Below are 24,647 nucleotides of genomic sequence, written 5' to 3'. Positions count from 1 at the left end.
GTGTATATGGATCTGTGCCGCTATCACCTCAAGCATAATACAGGATAATACACAATACATCAACACAAAAATCTCCTGTGTCCCTTTCCAGTCACTCCCTCTTCACCCATCCTGACGAGCTCTAACTCTGTTCTTGTGAGAATGTTATGTAAATGGAATTATATAGTATGTGAACTTGTGAGAATAGTTTCTTCCCTCAGCACAATGCCTGTAAGTATCCAACTTGGTATGTGTATCAAGTTGCATCAAAGTGTGTTTCTCAAACAGAAGTTTGTGCCAGCTGTGGTTCATGGTATGGATGAAGCACACCCTGCTTACCGATTTATATAGAAAAGAGCATTGGGTTGTCACAGCTTAGCGCTATTCCAGCTAAAGCTGATATGCGCAGCCCTATCAGCTCTGTGCGTGATCACAAGTTTTTATATCTCTAGGACAAACACACAGGAGTTCAGCTGCTGCGGCACAGGATAGGTATATGTTTAAGTTTATGAGATGCTGCTGCCAGGCCTGCAGGCAAAGCAGCTGTGCCACCCTACCATCCCATCTTGGAGAACTCAATAATTCTTAAAACCCAATAATTTCATGGGGAAGTGGCACTGAACACCACATACTAATCACTATCCACACACACAGTCTGAGCTAAACATGTATCACTATCTAAATAATTCATAGATTTTTAACTGAGACTTAAGACTACACAACCAGCTTTGAAGAAAACTGAGTTCTTAAGCTGGAAATGTTCAACATGTAGTTTAGTTCTTTATTATTTAGGTTTAGCTACAGAAATGTTGGCCCCTTTCAACCGTGGAAAATCCATTTCTATCCTGGCTCTTCGCCATTAATCTAGTTATTTTCGCTGAAGTACAAGTTATTTTTAAACTGAAGAACAAAAAGCAACACTGCCTTTGTGAACTCTGCAAGACGGTACAGCAGCAGTTGGCGCGCTTGTGCGCTGAATGGGCCCTGTGTTTTAGGAAGACAGTCACTGAGTAAAAGGCCAGGGCTGTGTGGCCAAGTCTGCTACGACCTGAGCTATGGCACTGTCTACTACTGGAGGGTCATTAGCAGGAAAGATGATTTCCACTTCAAATTTGTGGGGGGGGAACAGAAGACTTAAGATATCAATTTATTAAAGTGAATGGAAAAGATACAAATGGGCCAAAAAATATTACTTTTTTTTTTTTTTTTAAAAAAAAACAAACTTAGCATGTATCCACCAGCTACTACTTGCCAATTAGTACAATTCATCAAATCAGTTTCCCCATTTTCATCAAATGGAAATTACTTTTCCATTCAGAAATATAGATACCTCCTACAGTTAGAAAATAAATTCGAGGCTACTCTACTCGCAGTGGACTTCTGCTTGTGACCAATCTTATGTGAAGAGTAGCTCTGGAGAAAGAGCGGTGGCTATCTGAGATGAACTGCAGGGACAGTACACATCTGCAGTCCCAGCGACCTGCGAGGTGGAGGCAGGAGTATTGTAAGTAGGTCAGCCTGAGCTACACAGGGGGTTCAAGGATGCCCTGAACAACTTAGCAAGACTATGTCCCAAAAAAAGGAAAAATTGCTGGGTGGTAGCAATGCTTTAATCCCAGCACTAGAGAAGCAGAGGCTGGTAGATCCCTTGAGTTTGAGGCCAGCCTGGTCTACAGGGTGAGTTTTAGGACATCCAGGGTTACACAGAGAAACCCTGTCTCAGAAAAAGAAAAAGTTTCTACATAACAAAGGGCAAATTGTTTTGATGTTTCAGTACTTTGTCTTTTGCAGTTAAAAATGTGAGTAATATTTACAGAAGATAATCTTTAAGTGATTTACAAATCTCTGAATAAATGTCAAGTTCTACAGCTTGAAATTTATGTCACTTTATACGATTTTAAACTTGTATGGCAAGAACATTTTTAACAAGAGTTAACTGAGGATATTCTGAGCCAGACTTCATTTGAAGAAAGCTTTGCTTCCTCCTTCCTTGAGTGTTGCTGGAAGCTGCTGTTCCTGTCCTAACCTTGCCAATATTTGATTACCTCCTCAGCCTTGGGGAAAGTATTAGTAAGCAAATTTGGCAAAGAGATGACTGCTTGAGGGCCAACAGATGGCCACAAGAGTCACATTGTTCGTGTCCATCATGAAAGCAGGGCACAAGCCTTGTCAAGGAAATTTGTATAATTGAGGCATTAAGCTAAACCAGAAATACTTATTTGAGCCAGCTGTGGTGATTACATGTCTGTAATCCCAACACTTAGGAGGCTGAGGCAGGAGGATGGAGAGCTGGAGGCTCTCTATGACTACTGCATAGCAAGATCCTGTCTCAAAAAGCAAAAGAAAACAGACAAAAACTATTCAAATATGTAAACTCAGAAATGCTCCCTGTTGTTGGGCGTGGTAGCATACATCTTTGTTCCCAACACTTGGGAGGCAGAGGCAGGAAGAGTTCTGTGAGTTCCAGGCTAGCCAAAGATGTTCCGCAGAGAAACCCTGTCTTGAAAACAGCAAAACAAAACAACAAAAGCTCCCTCTTAAATATAAGTAACATTTTGGCTACCATAAATCTGTGATATCTATTATCTTTCAACTGGCATTCTTACAATTTGTATTGTCTATAATCTGTAACGCCATCATAGGAGCAATGGGATTGCAAGTGTAGACAAACTGCACGTAAAATAATTGGGTGAATAACATGAGCTTTCTGAGCCTTAGTTGGTTTATAAAATGGAAATAGTGATAACTTTCATTTCCTGAGAAGTATGAAGACTGACTGTGATAACCTAACATCATGGAGCACCTACTTATTGCTTTATTACATACCTATTTTTACAGTTCTATGATCAAACCCAGAACCTCGTGCATGCTAGCCAAACACTCTGCCACTAAGCCCCACACTCACCTCTAGGGAGCACTTACACACTCTTCACAATACTTGATGCTTGGTAGATACTAATCCAATTATAATTAATATTCAAGAGCAGCACTCTAGAATACTGGTGATTTTCAAACAAACAGCTATTCCTATTTACTCAGGGATCTTTAGGTAACATGGAAACAAATATAGTTGCTCTCCTACGTCAAATCATCATTATCAGTATAAGAGCTACCACAAAATATCTAAAGAAGGGGCCAGCCACAGAAAGTTAAGAACGTTCTTACCTGCTTTATTCAGCTGAGAGGCTTTGATTCTTTCATTAATTGTTTTCATTTGAATTATCTGTTAATGCTAATGGAGTTATATTCCTGGCTTTATACCCAACATTTGACATGGGTCTTATTTTGATCCTAATCTCTTGGTTATCAGTTACCCATTTACAGGTGCGATTCAGGAACTCTGAGGTATCATCTTAAACCTTGGTAAACATCCAATGGGCAGCAAGAGTTCTCACTACCAACTTCTGCACTCACCCTTGTGCCTTAATAGTTCCTTCAAGTGTGTTATGAAACACGCTGGGATAAAAATGCTCTCACAATACCAGAGCACTGCATTATGATAAATTATGGAAATAGCTATAGCATCTTTTAATATTTTCTTTTTTTCTCTCTCTGAGTAGCCTTGGCTGTCCTGGCCTCAGGTTGTATACCAGGCTGGCCTCTAACTCACAGAGATCCACCTGCCTTTGCCTACCAGAGTGCTGGGATTACAGGTGTATGCCATGGCACCCAGCTTTTTAGACTCTTACTACCCCATTTTTTTTTGTGACTTAATTAACCTTCTAATAGCATTATGATACATACTCATTCTTGAGTTATTTCTGATCTCCTTCTACTTTTGTTTCCCATTAAAAAAAAAAAAAAAAGCTGGCTGTGGTGGCAAAGGCAGATCTCTGTGATTTCGAGGCCAGCCTGGTCTACAAAGTAAGTCCAGGACGGCCAAGGCTACACAAAAAAAGTCCTGTCTCAAAAACACAAAACAAAACCCCAAAACAAACAAACAGAACAAAAGGAGGAAGAAAAAAGAAGAATCTGGAGCCAGCAGGACAGCTTAGTGGGTAGATGTGTTTGCTGTCAAGCTCACTGACGTGAGTTTGGGCTACCTGATGGGAGGACAAAACACAACCTTGCAAGTTGTTCTTTAATGTGTACACACGTACACACAAATACATGTTTTCTAAAAGGTATAAAAGAAAAAAAAAATCACAGCCACTTAATTCTGACAGGAACTATGAACTAAATGCTAACATTGTCCTCATGGCCGGTTGGCTGAAAGCTGCTACACTACTGCAGACAAAAATCACTGTGTGCCTTAATAAACCCATGCTGGTTCACAGGGAATCTGTAATCAAGACTACTAAAAACTTTCTATGCCATCTTTTATACTTTTATATACACATATATTTAGTTACGATTGAGAGTTTTTTTGCTTTATATGTTGAAAAAATACATATAAAGAAGAAGAAACACAATATAAGGTAGATCCTCGTACAATTTAATGAATTTATCTTCAGTTCTTATGTTTGATTTTTGTGTTTTTAGCAGCAGGGTATGGGGAAGAGATACTTCAAATTGGGCCATTCCCTGAAACTGAAACTACACACTGTGTCCTTGATAAGCTGCAAGTCCCAAAGAGCCAAATCCCTTCCTCCATGGGGACTATTACCTGCTCCTCCCAATTGAAGGCTCTGGCTCTGGACACCAGGCCCACTGGATCTCAGCTCACCTCGCAGACACCTACCCTGACCCTCTTCTTCCCACAGGCAGCAGCAACTGCAGCTTCCCTCTCTCCTTTGCTCTTGCTGTGTTCATGGATCTTTCTTTAAGTGCTTGTTGTCACCTTACATGATATTACCTATCTGATTACTCCCTGTCACCTTCTTTGAAAGTACCTGTGAATTAAGGTCAAGGACCTGAGTTTAACCCTCACTGTACTGCTATCACCAGGAACAGGAACAGGAACAGTGCCAACCTTCCATGTCCCACAGTGAGTAAGGTGGCAGTTTTGGAGGTTGATATTATGGAGATATATGTGTTCATGCTGGATCTGCTGCTTGGTGTCCCTTCAGCTCCACAGGTACATCTGAACACACTGCTACAGACACAATGGCCCAGTGGGCCAATTAGCCATGAAGATCAAGCATGAGGTAATGGGGCCACTGCTTCCAACTTCATTAACTCAAAGTAAAAGCTTCACTAGAGAATCATAAAAGCTACAAGGCTCTGCCCTCTGTCTACTAAGGCTTAACAGGCTTGCAAAATCTGAAAATACCAGAGTTATCCTTGTGAATAACCTTGCTTCCAAACCCTGTGTCTTTCCTAGCTGTCATTTAAGTCACCTTACTATCAAGGCAATAATGTGGCTCTTAAAAAAGAGAACCTTATTAGAACCATCCAAATGCCCATCAACAAATGAATGTAAAAACAAAATGTGTTATATTCATATAATAAAATATTATTTGGCCATCAAAAGGCATCAAGTAAGACACATACTCCAGCATGGATGAATTCTATTATGCTCAGTAAAGAAGCTACCACAAAAGACCACATATTGGGCTGGGCAAGTAGCACCATGGTATAACATTTGTCTAGGATGGAGGCCTGGTTTCAATCTATAGCACCAGAAAGAAAAAGAAGAGGAGGCAGGGACATTTATCTGAAATAACCAGAGATGGAGACTCTGTGTGAAGTAAAGACAGCTGGTTTTTGTTATTTTGAGACAGAGTCTCACTATAACAGCCCAGGTTGGCTTGGATCTCATTATGTAACCCATGATGGCCTCAAATTTGCACTCCTCCTTTCTTAGAACCCACATGGTAGAGGGTAAGAAATGATCCTGAAAGTTGTCCCCAGACTTCCATATATGTATCACAGCATATATGACTCCTCCAATAAGTAAATGTTAAAAACAAAAGAAACTGACAGCTTAAAAAATGTAAAATCACTTTGACTGGTAAGGATTCACTCTACATCCTTAATGCTATGGAACAACACAATGCATTTGCTTATTTTCTTGACTGTGGCTGAACAGTCCATATACAGATAGATGATCCAGCTGGTGTGTGTGTGTGTGTGTGTGTATGTGTGTGTGTGTGTGTGTGTGTGCATATAGAAGCTAGAGAACCTCAGACATTCCTTAGGCACTGTCCACCTTATTCATTCATTCATTCATTCATTCATTCATTCATTCATTCATTCATTCATACAGACAGTCTGTCACTAGCCTGGGGCTCATGATTAGGCTAAACAGCTGACCAGAAAGCCTCTAAGATCTGCCTATCTCTGCTTCCCCAGTTCTGGGATTACAAGTGTGTACTACCATGTCTGGATTCCTAAAAAAATGTTTATTCTGGGGATTAAACCTAGATTCTCATGCTTGTTTATTGAGCTATTTCCACAGTTTAAGTCAGATGCCTCAAGATGAGGTTACCCACTGTCCTTAGTGAACATTGGTTCAGGATGAGCAGAAAGTATTCTCAGCCTTTATGCCCATGTTGTTGTCTGTAGCAATTGCCTTTCCCAGGTTAAAAAATCAATTTGGCCCATTAGCAGAAAATGATAACACATACACTTTGAGACAGATCTGCTAGATTAGCATCTGTCTTTCCAGCTATGGGTGGATGAAGTGTTTGGCAAACATTTATTTCCAGGAAAATATAACCTTACTGTGTCCTTCTATAAACACAATTTCCATAGGAAATACCCAGACCCAAAGAAAACCCTCCATTGATCATTCATTATGACTTCAACATCATTTCCCCTCCTTCCATAAACCAGGTTTTGGTTACACATAATTATTTCTGCAAAAGTAGTACTTTAGGGTAAAAAGATCATGTAGGAGGGCCTATAGGCACACATGGATCTATCCCTAGCCACATGTGAAAAGAAGATACTGGGGCAGTAGACAGTGAAACATAGGGACAACCCTCTGTTATAGTCAAGGAAGCACCTATTAGGTCCTGAGATTTCCAATAATCAACCAAGAAATCAGAAGCCAGTTTGATCACCCAGAACACAAGGTTAATATTGTCAGGTGCAATCCAATTTCTATGAGTTTCTATACTACTGTCTAAACAAAATTTGGAGATGGGTATATAGTTCAGATGGCAAAGTGCTTGCATACCATGCCTGTTCATCCCCAGCACCCATACAACATGTGTAGTGGCATAGGTCTGTAATTCCAACACTTGGGAAGTGTAGGCAGGGTGCTTAGGAATTTAAGGCTAGCTAGCCTCTGCTACATGATGTCAGCCTCAGCTACATGAGACCCTACGTCAAACAAACATACAAACAAACAAACAAACAAACAGACTGCTAGGAGGTATCCCCTATTCCCTACTTGTTTAGGCAACAAGGACTTGTCTGGAGCTATAGCACAACAGAACCAAACAAAAAGCCTCCTCTACCACAGAGGTAGGAATGAGAAGGCTGTCCTACAATTGTTCCTTCCTTTTGAGTGAAGTTTTCTTTTCTTTTTTTTTTTTTTTTTTTTTTTTTGAGTAAAGTTTTCAAGGCTGCCAAGAAAATTGTTTTCCAGAGCATTCAAATCAGCATCTTAATATATAAAATCTAGGTTCTCAGTTATTAACAAACAAACAAACACAGGGGATGTGGGGGTACACATCTGTTATTCCTGCACTCAGGAAGTAAAAGTAGCAAGAGAGTCATGGCAAGTTCAAGGTTGCATGGTCTATATAGTGTGAGTTCCAGGAGCTAGGGTTACATAGTAATACCCTGTTTATAACAAACAAACAAACAAACAAAAAAAAAAAACAAAGGCTGGTGAGATGACTGAGAAGGCAAAGGTGCTTACAGCCAAGTCTGATGACCTGAGTTTGATCCCAGGAACCAACATGGTACAAGGAGAGAACCAACACCCACAAGTTGTCCTCTGATACACATACATACACACAGACACATACATGCACGTGCATACGCGTGCATACACATGCACACAGTGGCACACTTCTGTTCACACACATCATTAAAATTAAAAACAAGAGCAACAACAAAAACAACCAAACAAAAACTGGAATGATATAGTTAGGTATCATGGTACATGCCTATAATGACAACACTTAGGAGACCAAAGTAGAACTGAGAGTTCAAAGCCAGCCTGCACGAGTGAGGCATTGTCTCCAAAACAAAAATTAAATAACCAAAAATGCATAGGTATTGTGACTTTATAACCATCTAAGAAGTAACACAAAGACTAAAAAAAAATAACTGACACCTTGTTCAACGACTAGAAAATTGCATTCTACTATAAACATTTGAGTTTAATATTTGTGTCAGGGAAGAATTATTCTAAGCCTCTTTCCCCATGGTTCAAGTACAGGTTATTATACCAAGTTTTAGTTTAAAAGATTCTATAATGCTATGTAACTACATATAACTATACATATATATTTGGCCCATCGGACACGGGATTTTGGAACCCTGCTCAAGAATTCAACCAGTTTTAGACTCTGAACTTCAGAGGGAATAACATCTATTACTAAAGTAAAAACTACTCAAAATCCCAACTATAACAGTAGTCTCCATTATTGCTTGATTTGCTGTTTGCTTTGCTTGAAAGACTGGTCAGGCAAATCTTCCTGGTCTAAAGTACAGTATTATATAACTTTAAGTGTGAAAGTAACATTTCAACCAGAATCTGAAAATGTGCCTTTCTTCTGGTATTTTCCAGAAATAAAAATAAATATGAATGGATCATGGAAAGAACTGGAAAATATGTGAACGTAAACTTCATTCTACTGAGTCCATAAAGTCCTCCCATTGAGATATTTAAAACAATATTAAAAATGAGACATTTGTGCAACCTTTATTAGAATCCCACATCAAGCCTGGCTCTACCCTAGGTCCATTCTTCTACAAATATGAATGATGAGAGTTCCAGCTGCATGGCCAAATAGGGAGGTGGGAATGAAAAATACCAAAGCAATCCAAATGAAGATAAAGAGAAGTAGAAATGTGAACATTGGGCTGGAAGGTGGCTCAGAAGAGAAACTTAACTTGCAGTACAAGAAGGAAGAGCTGAGTTTAAACCCCCTGAACTAGCATGAGTGCTGGCTGTGCAGCGCAGGCGTCTGTAACCCCAGTGTACTCCCATGGGGAGACAGGATGGAGAGACCCAAGAATTCCTTGACGCTCCCAGGCCAGCTAGCTTGTCCTACACATAGCAGAACAACAGAGACCTGTCCCACACAAGGTGAAAGGGCAGGCCTGACATGGGAGGCTGTAATCTGAACTTCACGTGTGCTGTGGCAGGCGCACAACTGCGCTCATTTCCACATGTACGTGTACATACACATACACGTGCATATGAACACACATAGATATTTGAAATGTTTTGAAATATATATTGTTTTGAAATATATAATTTCAAATATATATTTGAATATATATAAATATATAATTTCAAAAATATATATATGGAGGCTAGTGAGATGCCACACTAGGCCTGTAAACCTGAGTTTGATCCCTGGGACCCACAAGCTGGGAGGAGAAAACCAAATCCAGGATATTGTTCTCTAACCTTGAAAAGTGTGTCATGCATACACACATACACTCACATAATTTTTTGCTTTTTGAGACAGGGTTTCTCTGTGTAACCTTGGCTGCCCTGGAACCCGCTCTGTAAACCAGGCTGGCCTCAAACTCACAGAGATTTACCTGCCTCTGCCTCCCAAGTGCTAGGATTAAAGGCGTGTACCACTACCAACCGGTTCAATAGTTTTTTTAAGGCAGACATTAAAGAAATACTAATTGAGTAATTCTTGGCTTTAGAATAACTTTCAATGGAAACATACTCTGAAGGAATATACTAGACTGTTTGGTAAAGTGGTCTCACCTGCCTGCTGGCTAAACAGGCAGCTGCTTGCTGTTTTTAAAAACTATGTCCTGAGATAAAAAGGCAGGCAATAAGCCAGGCATAGCTTTAATCCCAGTACTTGGGAGAGCAGAAACAGGAGGATATCTGTGAGTTCCAGGCCAGCTAAAGTGACAGACTGGGACTTGAAAAAAGCCACAAAGATCAGAGGTTGTTTGATCCCCCAGATCTGGAATTACAGGTGGTTGTGAGCTGCCAGTGTGGGTGCTGGAAACTGAACTTGGGTCCAATGCAAGGGCAATTATGTAGTCTTAACCACAGAGCCATCTATAGAGCCCTTAAAGTGTCTTAATTTTTGTGTCTTACCTACTTTTTTAGATATCCAACTTCTCAAAAAACTCTTACAAATTGCCTTTTAGAAAACTTCTCTCAAACATAATCATTTCCTTTTGTCCAATGCGGAAACAAAACAAAGTCTAAAAAAACAAAGAGACCAGCTCGGTGTGTTGGCGCATACCAGCAATCCCAGCACTCAGGGAGGCAGAGATAGGCAGATCTCTGTGAGTTTGAGGCCAGCCCAGTCTACAAAGCGAGTCCAGGACAGCCAAGGCTACACAGAGAAACCCTGTCTTGAAAAACAAAAAGAAAAAGAAAAGAGGAAGAAGAAGGAAGGAAGGAAGGAAGGAAGGAAGGAAGGAAGGAAGGAAGGAGGGAGGGAGAGAGGGAAGGAGGGAGGGAGGAAGGGAAGGAAGGAAGGAAGGAAGGAAAGAAAAGAAAAGAGAGAACAAACAAGGTTTGGGACTAGGCCTGGGATCCTAGCTACTCAGGAGGCTGAAGCAAGAGAATCTTGAGTTCAAGGCCAGCCTAGGCAATTTAGTGAGACTCTGCCTCAAAAGAAAAAGTAAAAAGAGGGCTGGAATGTATCCTAAGTAGTAGAACAACTGAAAGTGTGACTAGGTAGTAAAAATTGCCTAGCATGTAGGAGGCTGTAGTGTTATCCATAATACTGCAAAAACGAAACAAAAGAAAAAACAAAAAAGAAAAGTTAATAGAAGATAAAGAAAAGAACAAGAAAGGCAGCACTGCTCTGAGACAGGTCAAGGAAACAATCGACGTCACTGGGAAGTCCAAGGTCGAGGGCAAGAGCCAAGAGCTAGCCAAGAGCTAGAACTGTGAAACTTTGGCAATTTATTAAAAAATAAAAAAATAAAAAGGAACTTGGGCAATGCTGTCCTGTCAGTAGTTATACAGACCCTGTTGCTTTATTCTCCACTATGGTTTCTGGGAATGAGCACAGCATGTAGGCACAGCTGTGGTACTTCAGAAAATAGCTGAAGAAAGCATGATGCTTGTGGTAAGCTTGGTAGATGCACTGTAGATAACAGGTGCTTGGAACAAGATAGTTGCTATTATCGCCACTTTCTCAGTCCCCTTGGTTAATGAGCTGATAACGTTTTAGCTGCAAGAACATGATGAGCACCATCATCAGTATTTACACTTGTAAGCCTGTACACATGTAGTTTGTGCGCCTGTACAAGTGGTATGTGGAGCCCAAAGGAAGATGAGTATCTTGCTCTATCACTGTCTTCTTCCCTGGAGACAAGTCCTATACCTGGAGCCAGGCTGGTGGCCAGCAGTTCCTGCCATCCTCCTGCCTCCACCCTGCATATCGCTGCTGTTACAGGCAAGACTGTGCCCATACCCAGGTTTTTTATATGGGAACTGAATTAGAACTCAGCTCCCCATGCTTTCACAACAGGAGTCAGTCTCTGACAAGCATCTGCGAGGGACAGGACTGTTGTCTGTCTCTTCCTTAGTAAGCCACAGGGTCAGCTCTGCACTTAAAGCTGTGCTCTTCTGATGTATCTGCCGTGGGTGGTGTGCCCTAATCAGATGAACTTCCCCATGCTTTTCACAGGTTATCTCTAGAACCTGTCCAGGACACAGCTGAACCTAGAAAGAGATCAACTGCTGGCCACAGGGAAAACTTCAAAACAAGTCTCAAGAACTATACTTAGCATATTTTCAACTAATTTCTATTGCAACTGTAGTTTCAGATTAGAAAGCATTTCAAATGCATTCCAATATGTGAAACTTAAGAGAAAAATCTTAAGACTTTACCTTTAAAGATAAACTTGCAAAACAGCTAGCAAGGACCAAGTTTTACCTCAGTTCCAATATATTTAATTGAAATAGAATCTATATATCCATTTCTGCTTATTTTTGGTAAAACACAAAAGCAACCATTTCAGGGCTAAGGAGATGGTTCAGTGGGTAAAGGCACTTGCCTTCAAGCCTGCTAACCCTAACCCAAGCCAAATTCAACCCCTGAAACCCACATGGGAGAAGAACCAATTCCCGCAAGTTGTCCTCTGACCTCTACATTTGTGCTGTCACACACACACACACACACACACACACACACACACACACACACACACTCAAAAAGTAAATATTTCATACAGAAACTGTAAATACTCCGGAAGGTAAGGGGTGCGGAAGGGTCAAGCTTCCTTCCTGCTATCCTCCACTTTAACTGTTTATTTTTTTTCCCCTTTGCTTTTTTGAGACAGGGTCTCTCTGTGTAGCCTTGGCTGTCCTGGACTCACTTTGTAGACCAGGCTGGCCTCGAACTCACAGACTCCTCCTGCCTCTGCCTCCCAGAGTGCTGGGATTACAGGTGTGCACTATTTCACGTGGCTTACTTACTGGTTTTTAAATTTTTATTTTTTTATTTTTAAAGTATATGTGTGTGTTTGCATAGGTGTACACGTGAGTGCAGGGACCATAGAGGCCAGAAGGATATGTTTGCTCCCCAGAACTGGAGTTACAGAAAGTAGTATCCTGAGTGCTAGGGACCTAAACTAGAGGCTGTAAAAACAGTAATGCTTTTATCTGCTGAGCATCTCTCCAGCCCTTGCTAAGTTTTATAGTGAAGGGATCATTACTGCTTCAGGACTTTCAATCTCCAAAGAACAAAATAAATAAAAGAGTTGAAGCAACAAACTGGAGGCATCTCAACCTCCTGCTGTTATGGGGTCAAATGTGCAGCTCTCCAGGCTGTAAACAACTCTTCAGACCTCTAAGGTTTGCTATCTATTTTACTCCCTGTTTTGGGGACATACTGGCAACATTTTTTTTTCCTGCAGAAAGAGAGAAAACTGCAACATTTTATCTTATTTACACTTGTCTCACCTTTTATCTACAAAGACTGGAGGTAGCTGTTACAACCAGTGACTAACCAGAAAGAGAATCAAAGTAAAGAAACAGAAAATATTGAATTAAGGCTGATGAAAATAAGAACAAAAGCATACAGGTCTGAATGCTCACAATGCCATGTGATCACTCTGTAAACACCCATCAGCTCAAAAATTTTAAATTACACTAATGGTGGTAGACATGAAATCTCAGGTGTCCTAGACAATGTCCATATTCTATACACTGTTGACAGATATTTTTCTACTATAAACACAAAATCTCTCTCTGGATTAAAAAAGGGAAGTAGTTTTAAAATATCTGTAACTGGCTAAAGTTCAGGGTAAGGTGCACTCACATAATGCATATTACAGCATTATTTGTTGAGCATTTTCTTTAAAATGCAGCAACTCTTGGACCCATAGCTCCCTTCGGGGAACTTAACTTTTGGAAATCAACCTGGATTGGGACAAAGCTTTATCTGCAGCCATGCCTACTGCAGTGTCTTAATAGCACTATACTGGCAGTGATCTATATCTAACAACAGAGCTGGATCAATAAATTATTATGAAGAATTTTAGAATACTGTGGACTCATCAGAATGATGAAGCATCAAATACCGACTGACATGGAACTATGTGCTGGAAAGAGTTTACAAGAGTCAGTGTTATTTATGCCCTAGGAGATTTGGGATGACTTATTTTTAGGATTTTATAGAAAATTTGGAAATATTCTGCTATCAAAGAAAAACAGCTTTAAAAAATACTCTAAGATTAACTTGACAAATACATTGTGGGAAATGGAGAAAAGTATACTTTTTTGGACTTGTTCTCAAGCATATACAATTACAATGCAATCAGGATAAAGACTCCAATTAAAAATAACATTTCTGGCCAGGTGTGGTGGCACATGCCTTTAATCTGTGGGTCTGAGGCCAGCCTGGTCTGCATAGTGAATTCTAGGCAACCTAGAATTCACGTAGTGAGACCCTGTCTCAAAAACAAACAGGCAAACAACAACAATAAAAACCAGATACACACCCAAACAAAACATTCCCTGACTGCAGAGATGTCTGAGTTGATACAGTGGCTATCCAGCAAGCTGAGGACCTGAGCTGGGATCCCTCAGCGCCATGTGAACACCAACTACGATGCCTACGTCTGTAATCTGTAATCCCGTTCAGTGTATGAAGATGCAGAGTCACGAGTGTCCCTAGAGTTCATTGGTCAGCTAGGCTGGCATGATCAATGAGCTCCAGGTTTAGTGAGAGACCCTGTCCAAAAATAAAATACAGTGATGAGTTATTGATGATGACACCTGATATTAACATCTGGCCTCCAAATACATTCACATGCGTTATACACCCATACAAATGTGTCCCCCACCAGAGAAAATATGGATTGCATCGACAGAGACACAAAACATTTCCTTCAGCAGATCAGACCTGAAATTTCTTGATTAAACTGAAACTACTTTTAAAAACTAGCTTAATTTGTTCATACCAATAAAGTTTGTATATTTCTAAGAAAACTTACATAGAAAGAGAAAGGTACTTTCATTTGTATTCAATTAGCAAGAAAATGTAATTCCCTGTAACTCTACATTCTACTCTAAGTACTACAGTAGATTTAAATAGAACTCTTCTAGGTCCCAGACAGCTCTTCCATAATAAAACTTTTTCATGTGTTCAGCTATGACAGTATAGAGTCTAATAAAGTTGGTGCTTTACTATAGAGAAAACCATATAGCCTAATACCCACAATCCCTAGGTCCTGATTCTGCCTCTGACAATGTGTCCCCTATTGTGGGCATCTTGCACAGAAACAGATCATCAGCATGCCTGGGCCAAACATTTTGGATGTCAATTTTTCATTTATACATACCCATCGGAGAGCAAAAATGAAGAAAGATCAGCAGAAATAGCAATTTTGGACAAGGTTACAGAGTTACTGTAACTCTCATAGGCTGCTTGGAGGGAAGTTGGGGGCAGTCAACTAGCATAACCACTGTGGAAAACTGCTCAGTATTTCCAACTAAATCTGAAGATCCAAATGCTTTACACTTAGTCAGTGTACTTCTGTGTGCATATCCAAGAGATATGAGGGCCTGTGACTGTCAGACACATGCCAGAGTGTTATAACACCACTTGTAAAAAAACTCGTCCTTGAAAACAACTGCCTGAGATATATTCTGATGGTAAAATATCAATCAGCAACAAGAATGAGCAATGACAATTACTCTACCAATGTGGATGAGTCTAATTATCCTGGGTAAAAGACAGATGAGACAGCAAATACCATTAGAAGTTAGATGCGTAACAGAATGGTGGATCAATGAAATCAAATAGAAGACCCAGAAATAAACCCACACACCTACAGATACTTGCTTTTTGACAAAGAAGACAAAACCATACAATGGAAAAACGACAGCATCTTCAACAAGTGGTGCTGGTCTAACTGGAAGTCTACATGTAGAAAAATGCAAATAGATCCATCTTTATCACCATGCATAAAACTAAAGTCCAAGTGGATCAAAGACTTCAACATAAAACCAGACACACTAAATCTGTTAGAAGAAAAAGTGGGGAAGAGCCTTGAACTTATTGGCACAGGAAACAATTTCCTAAACAGAAACACCAACAGCACAGGCTCTAAGATCAATAATTACTAAATAGGACCTCATGAAACTGAAAAGTTTCTGTAAAGCAAAGGATACTGTCATCAGAACAAAATGACAGCCTACAGACTGGGAAAGGATCTTCACCAACCCTGTATCTGACAGAGGGCTAAAATCCAGAATATATAAAGAACTCAAGTTTAAAAGCAACAAATCAATTTTTTAATCCAATTTTAAAATGGAGTACAGAGCTAAACAGAGAATTCTCAAGAGAGGAATATTGAATGGCAGAGAAAACACTTAAAGAAGTGCTCAATGTCCTTAGTCATCAGGGAAATGAAAATCAAAATGACCCTGAGATTTCACCTTACACCCATCAGAATAGCTAAGATCAAAAAACTCAATTTACAACACATGCTGGAGAGGATGTGGAGAAAGGGGAACCCTCCTTCATTGTTGGTAGGAATGTAAACTTGTACAACCACTTTGGAAATCAACCTGGTGCTTTCTCAGAAATTAGGAATAGTGCTACCTCAAGATCCAGTTATACCACTCCTAAGCATATATCCAAAATACGCTCACGAATACAACAAGGGCATTTGTTCAACCATGTTCGTAGCAGCTTTATTCATAATAGCCAGAATCTGGAAACAACTCAGATGTTCCTCAACGGAGGAACGGATGCAGAAATTGTGGTACATTTACTGGAATACTACTCAGCAATTAAAAACTAGGAAATCATGAAATTTACAGGCAAATGGTGGGAACTAGAAAAGATCATCCTGAGTGAGGTATCTCAGAAGCAGAAAGACACACATGGTATATACTCACTTATAAGTGGATATTAGACATATAATATAGAATAAACATACTAAAATCTGTATACCTAAAGAAGCTAAGCAAGGAGGAGGACTCTGGGTAAGATGATCAATCCTCATTCAGAAAGGCAAATGAGTCGGACATTGGAAGATGGAGAAAACAGGAAACAGGGAACAGGACAGGAGCCTACCACAGAGGGCCTCGGAAAGACTCTACCCAGCAGGGTATTACGGCAGATGCTGAGACTCATAGTCAAACTCTGGGCATAGTGCAGGGACTCTTATGAAAGAAGGGGGAGATGAAAGACCTGGAGGGGACAGGAGCTCCACAAGAACAGAATCAAAAAAATCTGGTCACAGGGGTCTTTTCTGAGACTGATACTCCAACCAATAACCATGCATGGAGATAACCTAGAACCCCAGCACAGATGTAGCCTCTGGTAGCTCAGGGTCCAGTGGGTTCCCTAGTAAGGGGAACAGGGACTGTCTCTGACATGAACTCAGTGGCTGCCTCTTTGATCACCTCCACCTGAGGGGAAAGCAGCCTTACCAGGCCACAGAGGAAGACATTGCAGCCAGTCCTGATGAGACCTGATAGGCTAGGGTCAGATGGAAGGAGAGGAGTACCTTCCCTACCAGTGGACTGGGGGAGGGGAATGAGAAGAGAAGAGGGAGGAAGAGTGAGATTTGGAGGGAAGAGGAAGAGGCTACAGCTGGGATACAAAATAAATAAATAAACTGTAATTAATAAAAATTAATTAATTAAAAAAAAGAAGTTAGACTAGTGACTATCCATGCTGGCATAGTGACTGGAAGGTAGCATAAAGGTAGGTCAGTGGGGCTTCTCACAGTCTACTTCTTGATCTGGGTGCCAGTTACACAGTGTTTAGTTTGTGACTATGTAGTGAGCTACATACACTAAAGCACATCTATCTTTACATGAATTGAAATTCAATAAATTTTCAAATAAATATATTTGCCTGTGTCAGAGGTAAGTTAGGCAATGTTAGTGCAGCTTTTGTGGTAGTTTTAACTTTGTAATTATAAAATAAATATGCACATGGAATGTTGGAGGAAAAAAAATTAAGTCCTTACAATTCCACACACACAGACCTTTGCAGGTCTGTGCAGGAACAGACTTAATGTTAAGTATTGAAAAATGTCACAAATATAAACTTAATAAACTACCTGAAACTCACAGAGGGTTCCAGTGCTCTATGTGGGCCCAACTTCCCTAATTTCACAATAAAGGATGCTGCATAGCCATGTTACCACAGTTGTAAAACTCCCTCGCAACAAAAAAAATGCGTTTTGATAGCAAAAAGCAAACTATTGTTAGTTTGGTTTATATTTTATTTTACCGAACAAAAGCTAAATTACTGAACTGTTCCCATTCATATTCAAAACCTGGCAACTCTTCCTGTTGTTCCATGGCACGGAGTTCTTACAGGCCCTTTTTAGTCACTGGATAGCTAAGAGCAAGTTGTCTAGACTTCTGCAAATCTCATTTTATCATCAGGATACCTGAAGAAGACAGAAATGCCAAATAGCATACAGAGCTACAACAATATATTAGATACACCTCAGAGAGCAGTTTGTGTTGTTTTTACTTTTAAAATGAGCTACTGATTTTTAAAAACAGATTTATTTTTATGTGGTGTGTGTGTGCCACGTGTATACAGATGCCCGAAGAGGCCAGAAGAGGACATGAGATCCCTTGGAGCTCAAGTTGCAGACAGTTGTGAGCACCCAATATGAACACTGGGATCCAAACTCAGGTCCCCCTGGAAGAGCAGTTCACACTTTTAACTGCTGAGCCATCTCTCCAGTACTTATTTTTCACTTTTCTGAGACGGTGTCTTACTCTGTGGCCCAGGCTGTTCTCAACTCACAGCAATTCTCCTGCCTTAGCCTCCCTAGTGCTGTGATTAAAGGGGTAACCCAGTACACTCAGCAGGAAAGAGTTCTTGTAAAGGCATTTTAAAGCTTTAGATGTTAGACTTGTCATCCACTCTGGAAACCATGCAGACCCTTTCACTTACACAACCCTCATTAAACTCAAGCTGAGACTATAAACAAGGAAATACATGCCCTGATGGCTTACTCTACCCAGTAAACGAACAAACCCATCTCAGTTTCTTAAAGGTTTGTTCAAAACGTATCTATTATGATGAGTTTCCAGAAAGAGAAATTTTCAGTGACACTGTAGAACGCCAAATCATGAAAATGTATTTGGTGTGTGTATCTGTTGGTCACCAGAAACTGAATGACTATTCAGAGGCTACGAGAATAAATGTCTGAAGTTGGTCACTCAGTCTTAAGACCTGTTTTTCAATCGTAAATGGCTGAACAGCTAGAAGCACTCACGGTCTTGCCACGGAGTGGGGCTCAGCTCCCAGCACCCACAGGCCACTCAGAACTGCCGGTAACTCCAGTTCCAGAGGATCTGACACCTTCTTCCAGCCTCTACAGATGCCAGCTATGCATGTGGTGCACCTATACACACACAGGCAAACACTCATACACATTTATTTATTTAAATACAATTTTAAATAAATCTTTAAAAATCTACATGTACCTTTGGGGGTAGATGTAGCATTAAAATGACAGGAAACATTCTATGAAAATGTCAAGGGAGGAACCAGAGATCTGAACACATGATTAAACACTTAAATTGATTAAAGGTGTACTGGTTCAACAAATACACTTTCAAACCAGGAACTGTTCTAGGCGCTTGAAATACAACAAAACAAAGCTATTTACTTTGTGCAGCTCATATTCCTGTTGGGTAGGAAAGTGTGTTGAACAAATATAATGAATAAACATATCACATAGTATACCTTACAGCTGTAAATTTTATGGGGGGGAAAGGTAAAGTAGCTTAAGGTGGAGTTGGGAGATACACTGGAAACTTTAAGAGAGTTAAATAAACAGGCCGTCTTGAAAACCTGACATTTACTGACTGACTGTATTATGTGAAACATTGTGTTGTATTATTTTCCCCCTTGAAACAAGATCTTACTGTGTAGCCCTGGCTTGCCTGAACTCACTTTATAGACCAAACTGGCCTTGAACTCACAGGGAACCTGCTTCTGTCTCCTGAGTGCTGGGATTTAATGGTGTGTGCCACTATGCTTCACATGATTCTTTTTAAATTAAATTTGGGATTTGGGAAATGACTCAGTGGTAGTGTTTTTGCATAAGTATAAGAAGTTTAGTATATACCCCCAGCAATCATGCAAAAACTTGGAGGAAGGCAGTGTGTACCTGAAATCCCAGCACTGGTGAAACAGACAGAAAAGAGTATGTCTAGGGCTCACTAGCTAGCCAGTCTTGCTAATATGGTAAACTTCCAAGTTCAGTAAGAGATCAAAAATAAGGTGGAAAGTGACTGAGTAAGACACAGTGTAGACCTCTGTTCTCCACTTACACACACACATACACACACCCCACTCTAAATTTTTCCTTGGTACCATAAATAATTTTGTGAAGACTGAAAAGGATCACAATCTTAAAACTTTTGAAATTATAACTGGCACTAAATTCATGTTCTTCTTTTTAAAAAAATTTTTATTATATATTTGGTTTTGTTTGTTCTAAAGATTTATAACTTACTTTTATTATTTTAAGTTGTGTGTGTGTGTGAGTGTGTGTGTGTGTGTGTGCGTGTGTGAGTGTAGGTGCCCTTCAAGGCCAGAAGCATCAGATCCACTAGAATTGGAAATACAGGCAGCTGCAAGCCATCTTGCATGGATGCTAAGAACAGAATTCAAGTCCTCTGGAAGAGCAGTAAATGCTGAGCCACCTCTCCAGCTTTCACCATTTCCACTAAGTAATATACATTGCAGCTTAGTCCTTTAACAGAATGAATCATATTATGTCAGTGGCAATGGATAAAGATTGTGTCTGCATTCCTTTCCCTCTTTCCTTTGTCATTTTCCCACTTTGTTCATTATAAGATTCACATAGTAGGCTGTTCCTGTGATAGCACATCCATTCTTTCTCAGTTTCCTAAGACTTTAAAATTCTAACTGCTAGGAAGGCTGTGGTTCCTCTTAAGCAAAGCCTTTTGAACTTTACTTCATCCTCATTCATTAAAGTGTGCATTCATCAGAAAACCATGCAAAACCACAAGAAAGCTTTTGAGGACAAATTATGAGCACACTATAGACTAAGCAGGGGAAGGGGTTTGGGATCTTTAGCTAAACTCAGATTATCAACAGTACTTCATATTTCAGTGCTCATTATCATGCTATTTGCTTATGAAGCAGTAAAACACACATCCTTCTGGGAGTTAGTATGGATTTCCAGTAATCATTTGTCTAAGTACATTTTTAAAAAAACTAAGCCAATGTATAAATACATATTTAAGGATATCTGATATTGCATAGAGGATCAAACTACTTAACCAACCTCCCATTGCATTAAATAATTTATTTCTTTATTTAAAAGATATTTGAGTGTTAAAACACACACACAACCAGACAGGCAAAACATTAAATCTGATTTGCAGGTGGCTTTTGTAATTGTACCTGCTTAGGTTTCATTGCTATTAGTAAAATATTGTAGACTGCTAGGTAACACAAAGAGAAATGTTTTTAAAAGACTGCCATTCATCAACATTACCAGCAGAAATTTTGCAATATTGAACTGAGATTGTTTTTAGCCTTGATTATAATAAAAGGCTTTTCAGACTTCCAATCACCCCTGTAAATGTAACAGTTAACTGTGCATGTCCTTAGAGCTGAACGATGGGCTAACTGCCTTCACTTTGTTTTATAGATATAGAAACCTGTCTGATGCTGTGATTTTTTTTTTCTAATCCCATTATCTCCACATAAAACAACCTGATCCCAAAATACTAACAAGGAAATGCTGGTTAAAGTCAATTGACACTTAGCAAGCTTTTGAAATGTTTTCAACACCTGGGAATGGAAACCAATAAAGCACTGGTCTCTGATCTTCAACCTATTATAACCCTTCAAAACTGAAAATGAGCCAGAGTGGTGGTGTACACTTGCAATCCCACCACTGGGGAGACTTGAGGCAGAAAGATCATGAGTCTGAGGCCACCCAGGGCTAACCAGAGAGTGCAGAAGGAGGTTGGCCTGGACTAAATACACAGGAGTGTCCAAGAAAGGAAAAACAAAACAAAACAAACAAACAAACACCAGCCAGGGGTCGTAGTGCCTTAACCTGGTTTAACTATCAAGCTCTAAGCCAGTTAGGGCTACATAACCAAAACAATGAAATCAACAATTTTTCTCTTGCCCCAGTTCTGGGGGTAAAAAGACATGCCAAGGTGGTTAATATTTGTGGTGGTGTAATTTGCTTGCACACACCCCAACCAAAGATTTCTCAGTCAGAAGTGAGAAAAGGAACAGTTTACTCAGAGCATCTGATTGCTTGTCTCAAGTTGACATTCTTTCAGGACCAGCAAGATAAACAGTGTGTCTGAGAAATGTTAGTGCTTCTGTGTTTTCTACCGAAGCAGATACTCCAATTCCACATACAAACTACAATAAATAATCTACATTCCTCAGTTACAGTTTTTCCTTAACTATCATCTGGGTAACTTGTTTCCCCCAAGGCTAAGAGTTAAGAGTCAACAGCCTACACCTCCAGTTTTGCCATCTTCAGATCATTTAAGTATGAATAGTCTCAATCCTAATATAAGGCTTTAAACATTAAAATTTCTGGCATTTCTAAAAATTGCCATTTATTAAGGAAACACACCAAGAGGAACAGGTTTTTGTCACAGATGCAGGCCTCCAAAATAATAACAATAAAGTCTACTTTGTCTATCTAGAAAGTATAATTCATGTTAAGTGTTACAGAACACACATGGAAGTGTGGCTAAATTTGGAGCTTCTGAAAATATTTTTATGCTGCTTTAAAATGATTTTCCAGGGGTTGGGGATTTAGCTCAGTGGTAGAGCGCTGCTTGCTTAAGGAATGCAAGGCCCTGAGTTCAGTCCTCAGCTCTGCAAAAAAAAAAAAAAAAAAAAAAAAGAAAAAAGAAAGGTAAAATGATTTTCCAGCAAGTCAATAAACTCCTCTGATTTCAGGAACTCAGACCTTGGAAATCTAGAAACTTAGTTTCAGGGATTAAAAAAAAAAAAATCTATAGAAATGACCAAAGAGCAGGCTTTAACCATGGCTACAAGTAAATTTAGAGAACTTTAAATCTCGGGGGGCGGGGTGGGGGGGCGGTAAGTGGGCTTAAGTGGAACTAAAACAAACGTTGTTTTGTATTCTATTAATAGCAGATGATTAAATGCATATCTCATTTCAAATGGAATTCATTTATAAGTACTTAGACTTACTAAACTGGCCATTAATCCCATGTCTGTTTCTGGAAAAATTCTCTCACCTAACAGGCAAGTTAAGCGACCAATCGCCAAGCGTTCTGTCAGCTTAGGTCGCTTCTTATTAAAATCTAGTGCTCTCGGACTCAAATAACTTCCCCAAGTCACTGATGTAGAAAAAGGCAAACGCGAGCTAACACGCGCACAATACATAGCACAGGTGTATAAAAGTGTCAAAACGGTAACAACAACAACAACAACAACAAAATAACCAAAGGAGAAGCCAAGCTGAAGGGAAAAGCAGCTGTGTGGAAGAGTCCAGGAGGGGGGAGGCGCAGCAGGGCGGGCAGATCCGCTGGCAGCCCGGAGAGTTCACTGGCCGCGGGAGCCAGGTGAGCCTGGCGACGGATTCCTACCCACCGAGGAGTTTCTCCCACATTCTTGGGCGCCTTCTTTTCTCTGAGGAAACTCGAGCTTGTCTCGCTCTTGTCTCGCTCCTCTCTCTCTCTCTCTCTCTCTCTCTCTCTCTCTCTCTCTCTCTCTCGGATCTGGGGAGGGTTTAGTCCCAGCGGTCAGACCAGCTCAGTCACCGAGCACTAAGAGAAGCTGGGGTGGGGGGTGGGGGACAAGGACCTCGGGACCCCGCAGATTTTCGTACGCGTCTCCAGTCCCCTTCCCCCCAGCGCGGGAAATGTGGGGTCCCGGGTGTCTCCGGGGGTCCGGGGAGGAGGGGAGACCGTTCCCGTGTCAGGTTCCCCACTTGATCTCCAAAGGGAGAAAGGATCTCGACCCGGCGTCCCGGCGACAATGGTCAGCGGCTTGGCACGGCTCGCGTCCCTGCCCTCGAACTCCCAAGTCCTGGGTCCCTGGGCCTCCGCCCTCAGCCTCGACCCTCGAGCCTCCAGGGTCCCGGACCTCCCTCCTCCGGCCTCGAGCCCTCCGAGCCCCACACTTACCCGGTACGTGTTCTCCGTGAGCCGGTTCACCTCCTCCGGCCCCCGAGACATGGCTGCAGCCTCCGGGAGGGCGAGCGCGGGAGGACGCGGCGGGGCCTCGTGGCCGCCGGACTCCGGGAGCGCCTAGGGCTTGCGACTCGGCGGCCCTCGAGGGTCGGCCGGTGAGAGCCAGGGCGGGTCTCCGCGGCCGGAACGTCAAAAACTTTGCGGCGCTCCGGTCCGCGAGGAGCCGCGAGGGAAACCAAGCCTGACGCGCCCGGGACTAGCAGAGGGACCGGCAGCCCCACCTGAGGCGGGCGGGGTAGGCGGGGCCGCGCGGCCGGAGGGCGGGGCCGCCCCACCTGAGGTGGGCGGGGCCTGGGCCGGGTAAGCCAAGGGGGCGGGGCGGCCTCGCGCAGAGGCAGCCTGGTGGGAGGGGCCGCGTCAGTCCGGGCCACCGCGGGGCTGGGAAGAGACTTGTTGCGCTAGGTGGGCGTGGCCTAGAGGCCGGCACCGCCGAGCAGAAGCCCGGCCGGCGTGCAGGAATGACTGGCCCCAAGCAGAGGAGGTGGAGGGGGCGGTGTGGGGGTTGAGAGGCCAACCGGAGGCTGAAGCCAAGGCGTCCCTACCCCGCCTGAAATGGGCGTGTCCTAGATGGCGGATGGGCGTAGCCGAAACGAGATGGGACGGGGTGGACGAGGCAGCCCTGGCGGAGGCCGCCGGAGCGGCCCCGCAGAGTTGAGACGGTGGGCGCGGTCTAGCAGGCCGAGGGGCGGTGCCGAAGCGGGGATGCAGTGTCCTGGGCGGCCCCCGCTGAGGCAGGCAGGGAATAGAAGGGTCGTGCGCCTGGTAGGCGCGGCCGAGCAGCCTGGTGGGCTAGGCTGGAGCGGTGCAAGGCGAGACGGGTGGGGTGTACCCCAGAAAAGGCTCTAGGGATTGATAAGTGGGACTTAAGCTCTTGGGCCCGATGGGCCAGGCCGTCTCACCGGATGCTTGGGGGAGGGGAGTTGGCGGTGGTGCGCCC

The 24,647-nt window shown here is 41.8% G+C and overlaps 1 protein-coding gene across 1 annotated transcript in view; it reads right to left on the bottom strand.

Annotated features, from left to right (window-relative positions):
* The window catches only part of Baiap2l1 (BAR/IMD domain containing adaptor protein 2 like 1), a 95,285-nt gene extending 71,353 nt beyond the window's left edge, over positions 1-23,932 (bottom strand). Inside the window, exon 1 of the mRNA XM_055598513.1 lies at positions 23,645-23,932. Within this exon, the coding sequence (XP_055454488.1) occupies positions 23,645-23,695 (51 nt within the window). The 5' untranslated portion in view covers positions 23,696-23,932. The remainder of the gene's footprint in view (positions 1-23,644) is intronic.
* Positions 23,933-24,647: the final 715 nt, after the last annotated feature.

Source organism: Psammomys obesus, unplaced genomic scaffold, assembly GCF_907164565.1.
Source record: "Psammomys obesus unplaced genomic scaffold, mPsaObe1.curated_primary_1811, whole genome shotgun sequence".
NCBI lineage: Eukaryota > Metazoa > Chordata > Mammalia > Rodentia > Muridae > Psammomys > Psammomys obesus.
This window is presented reverse-complemented; position numbering and strand designations above follow the sequence as displayed.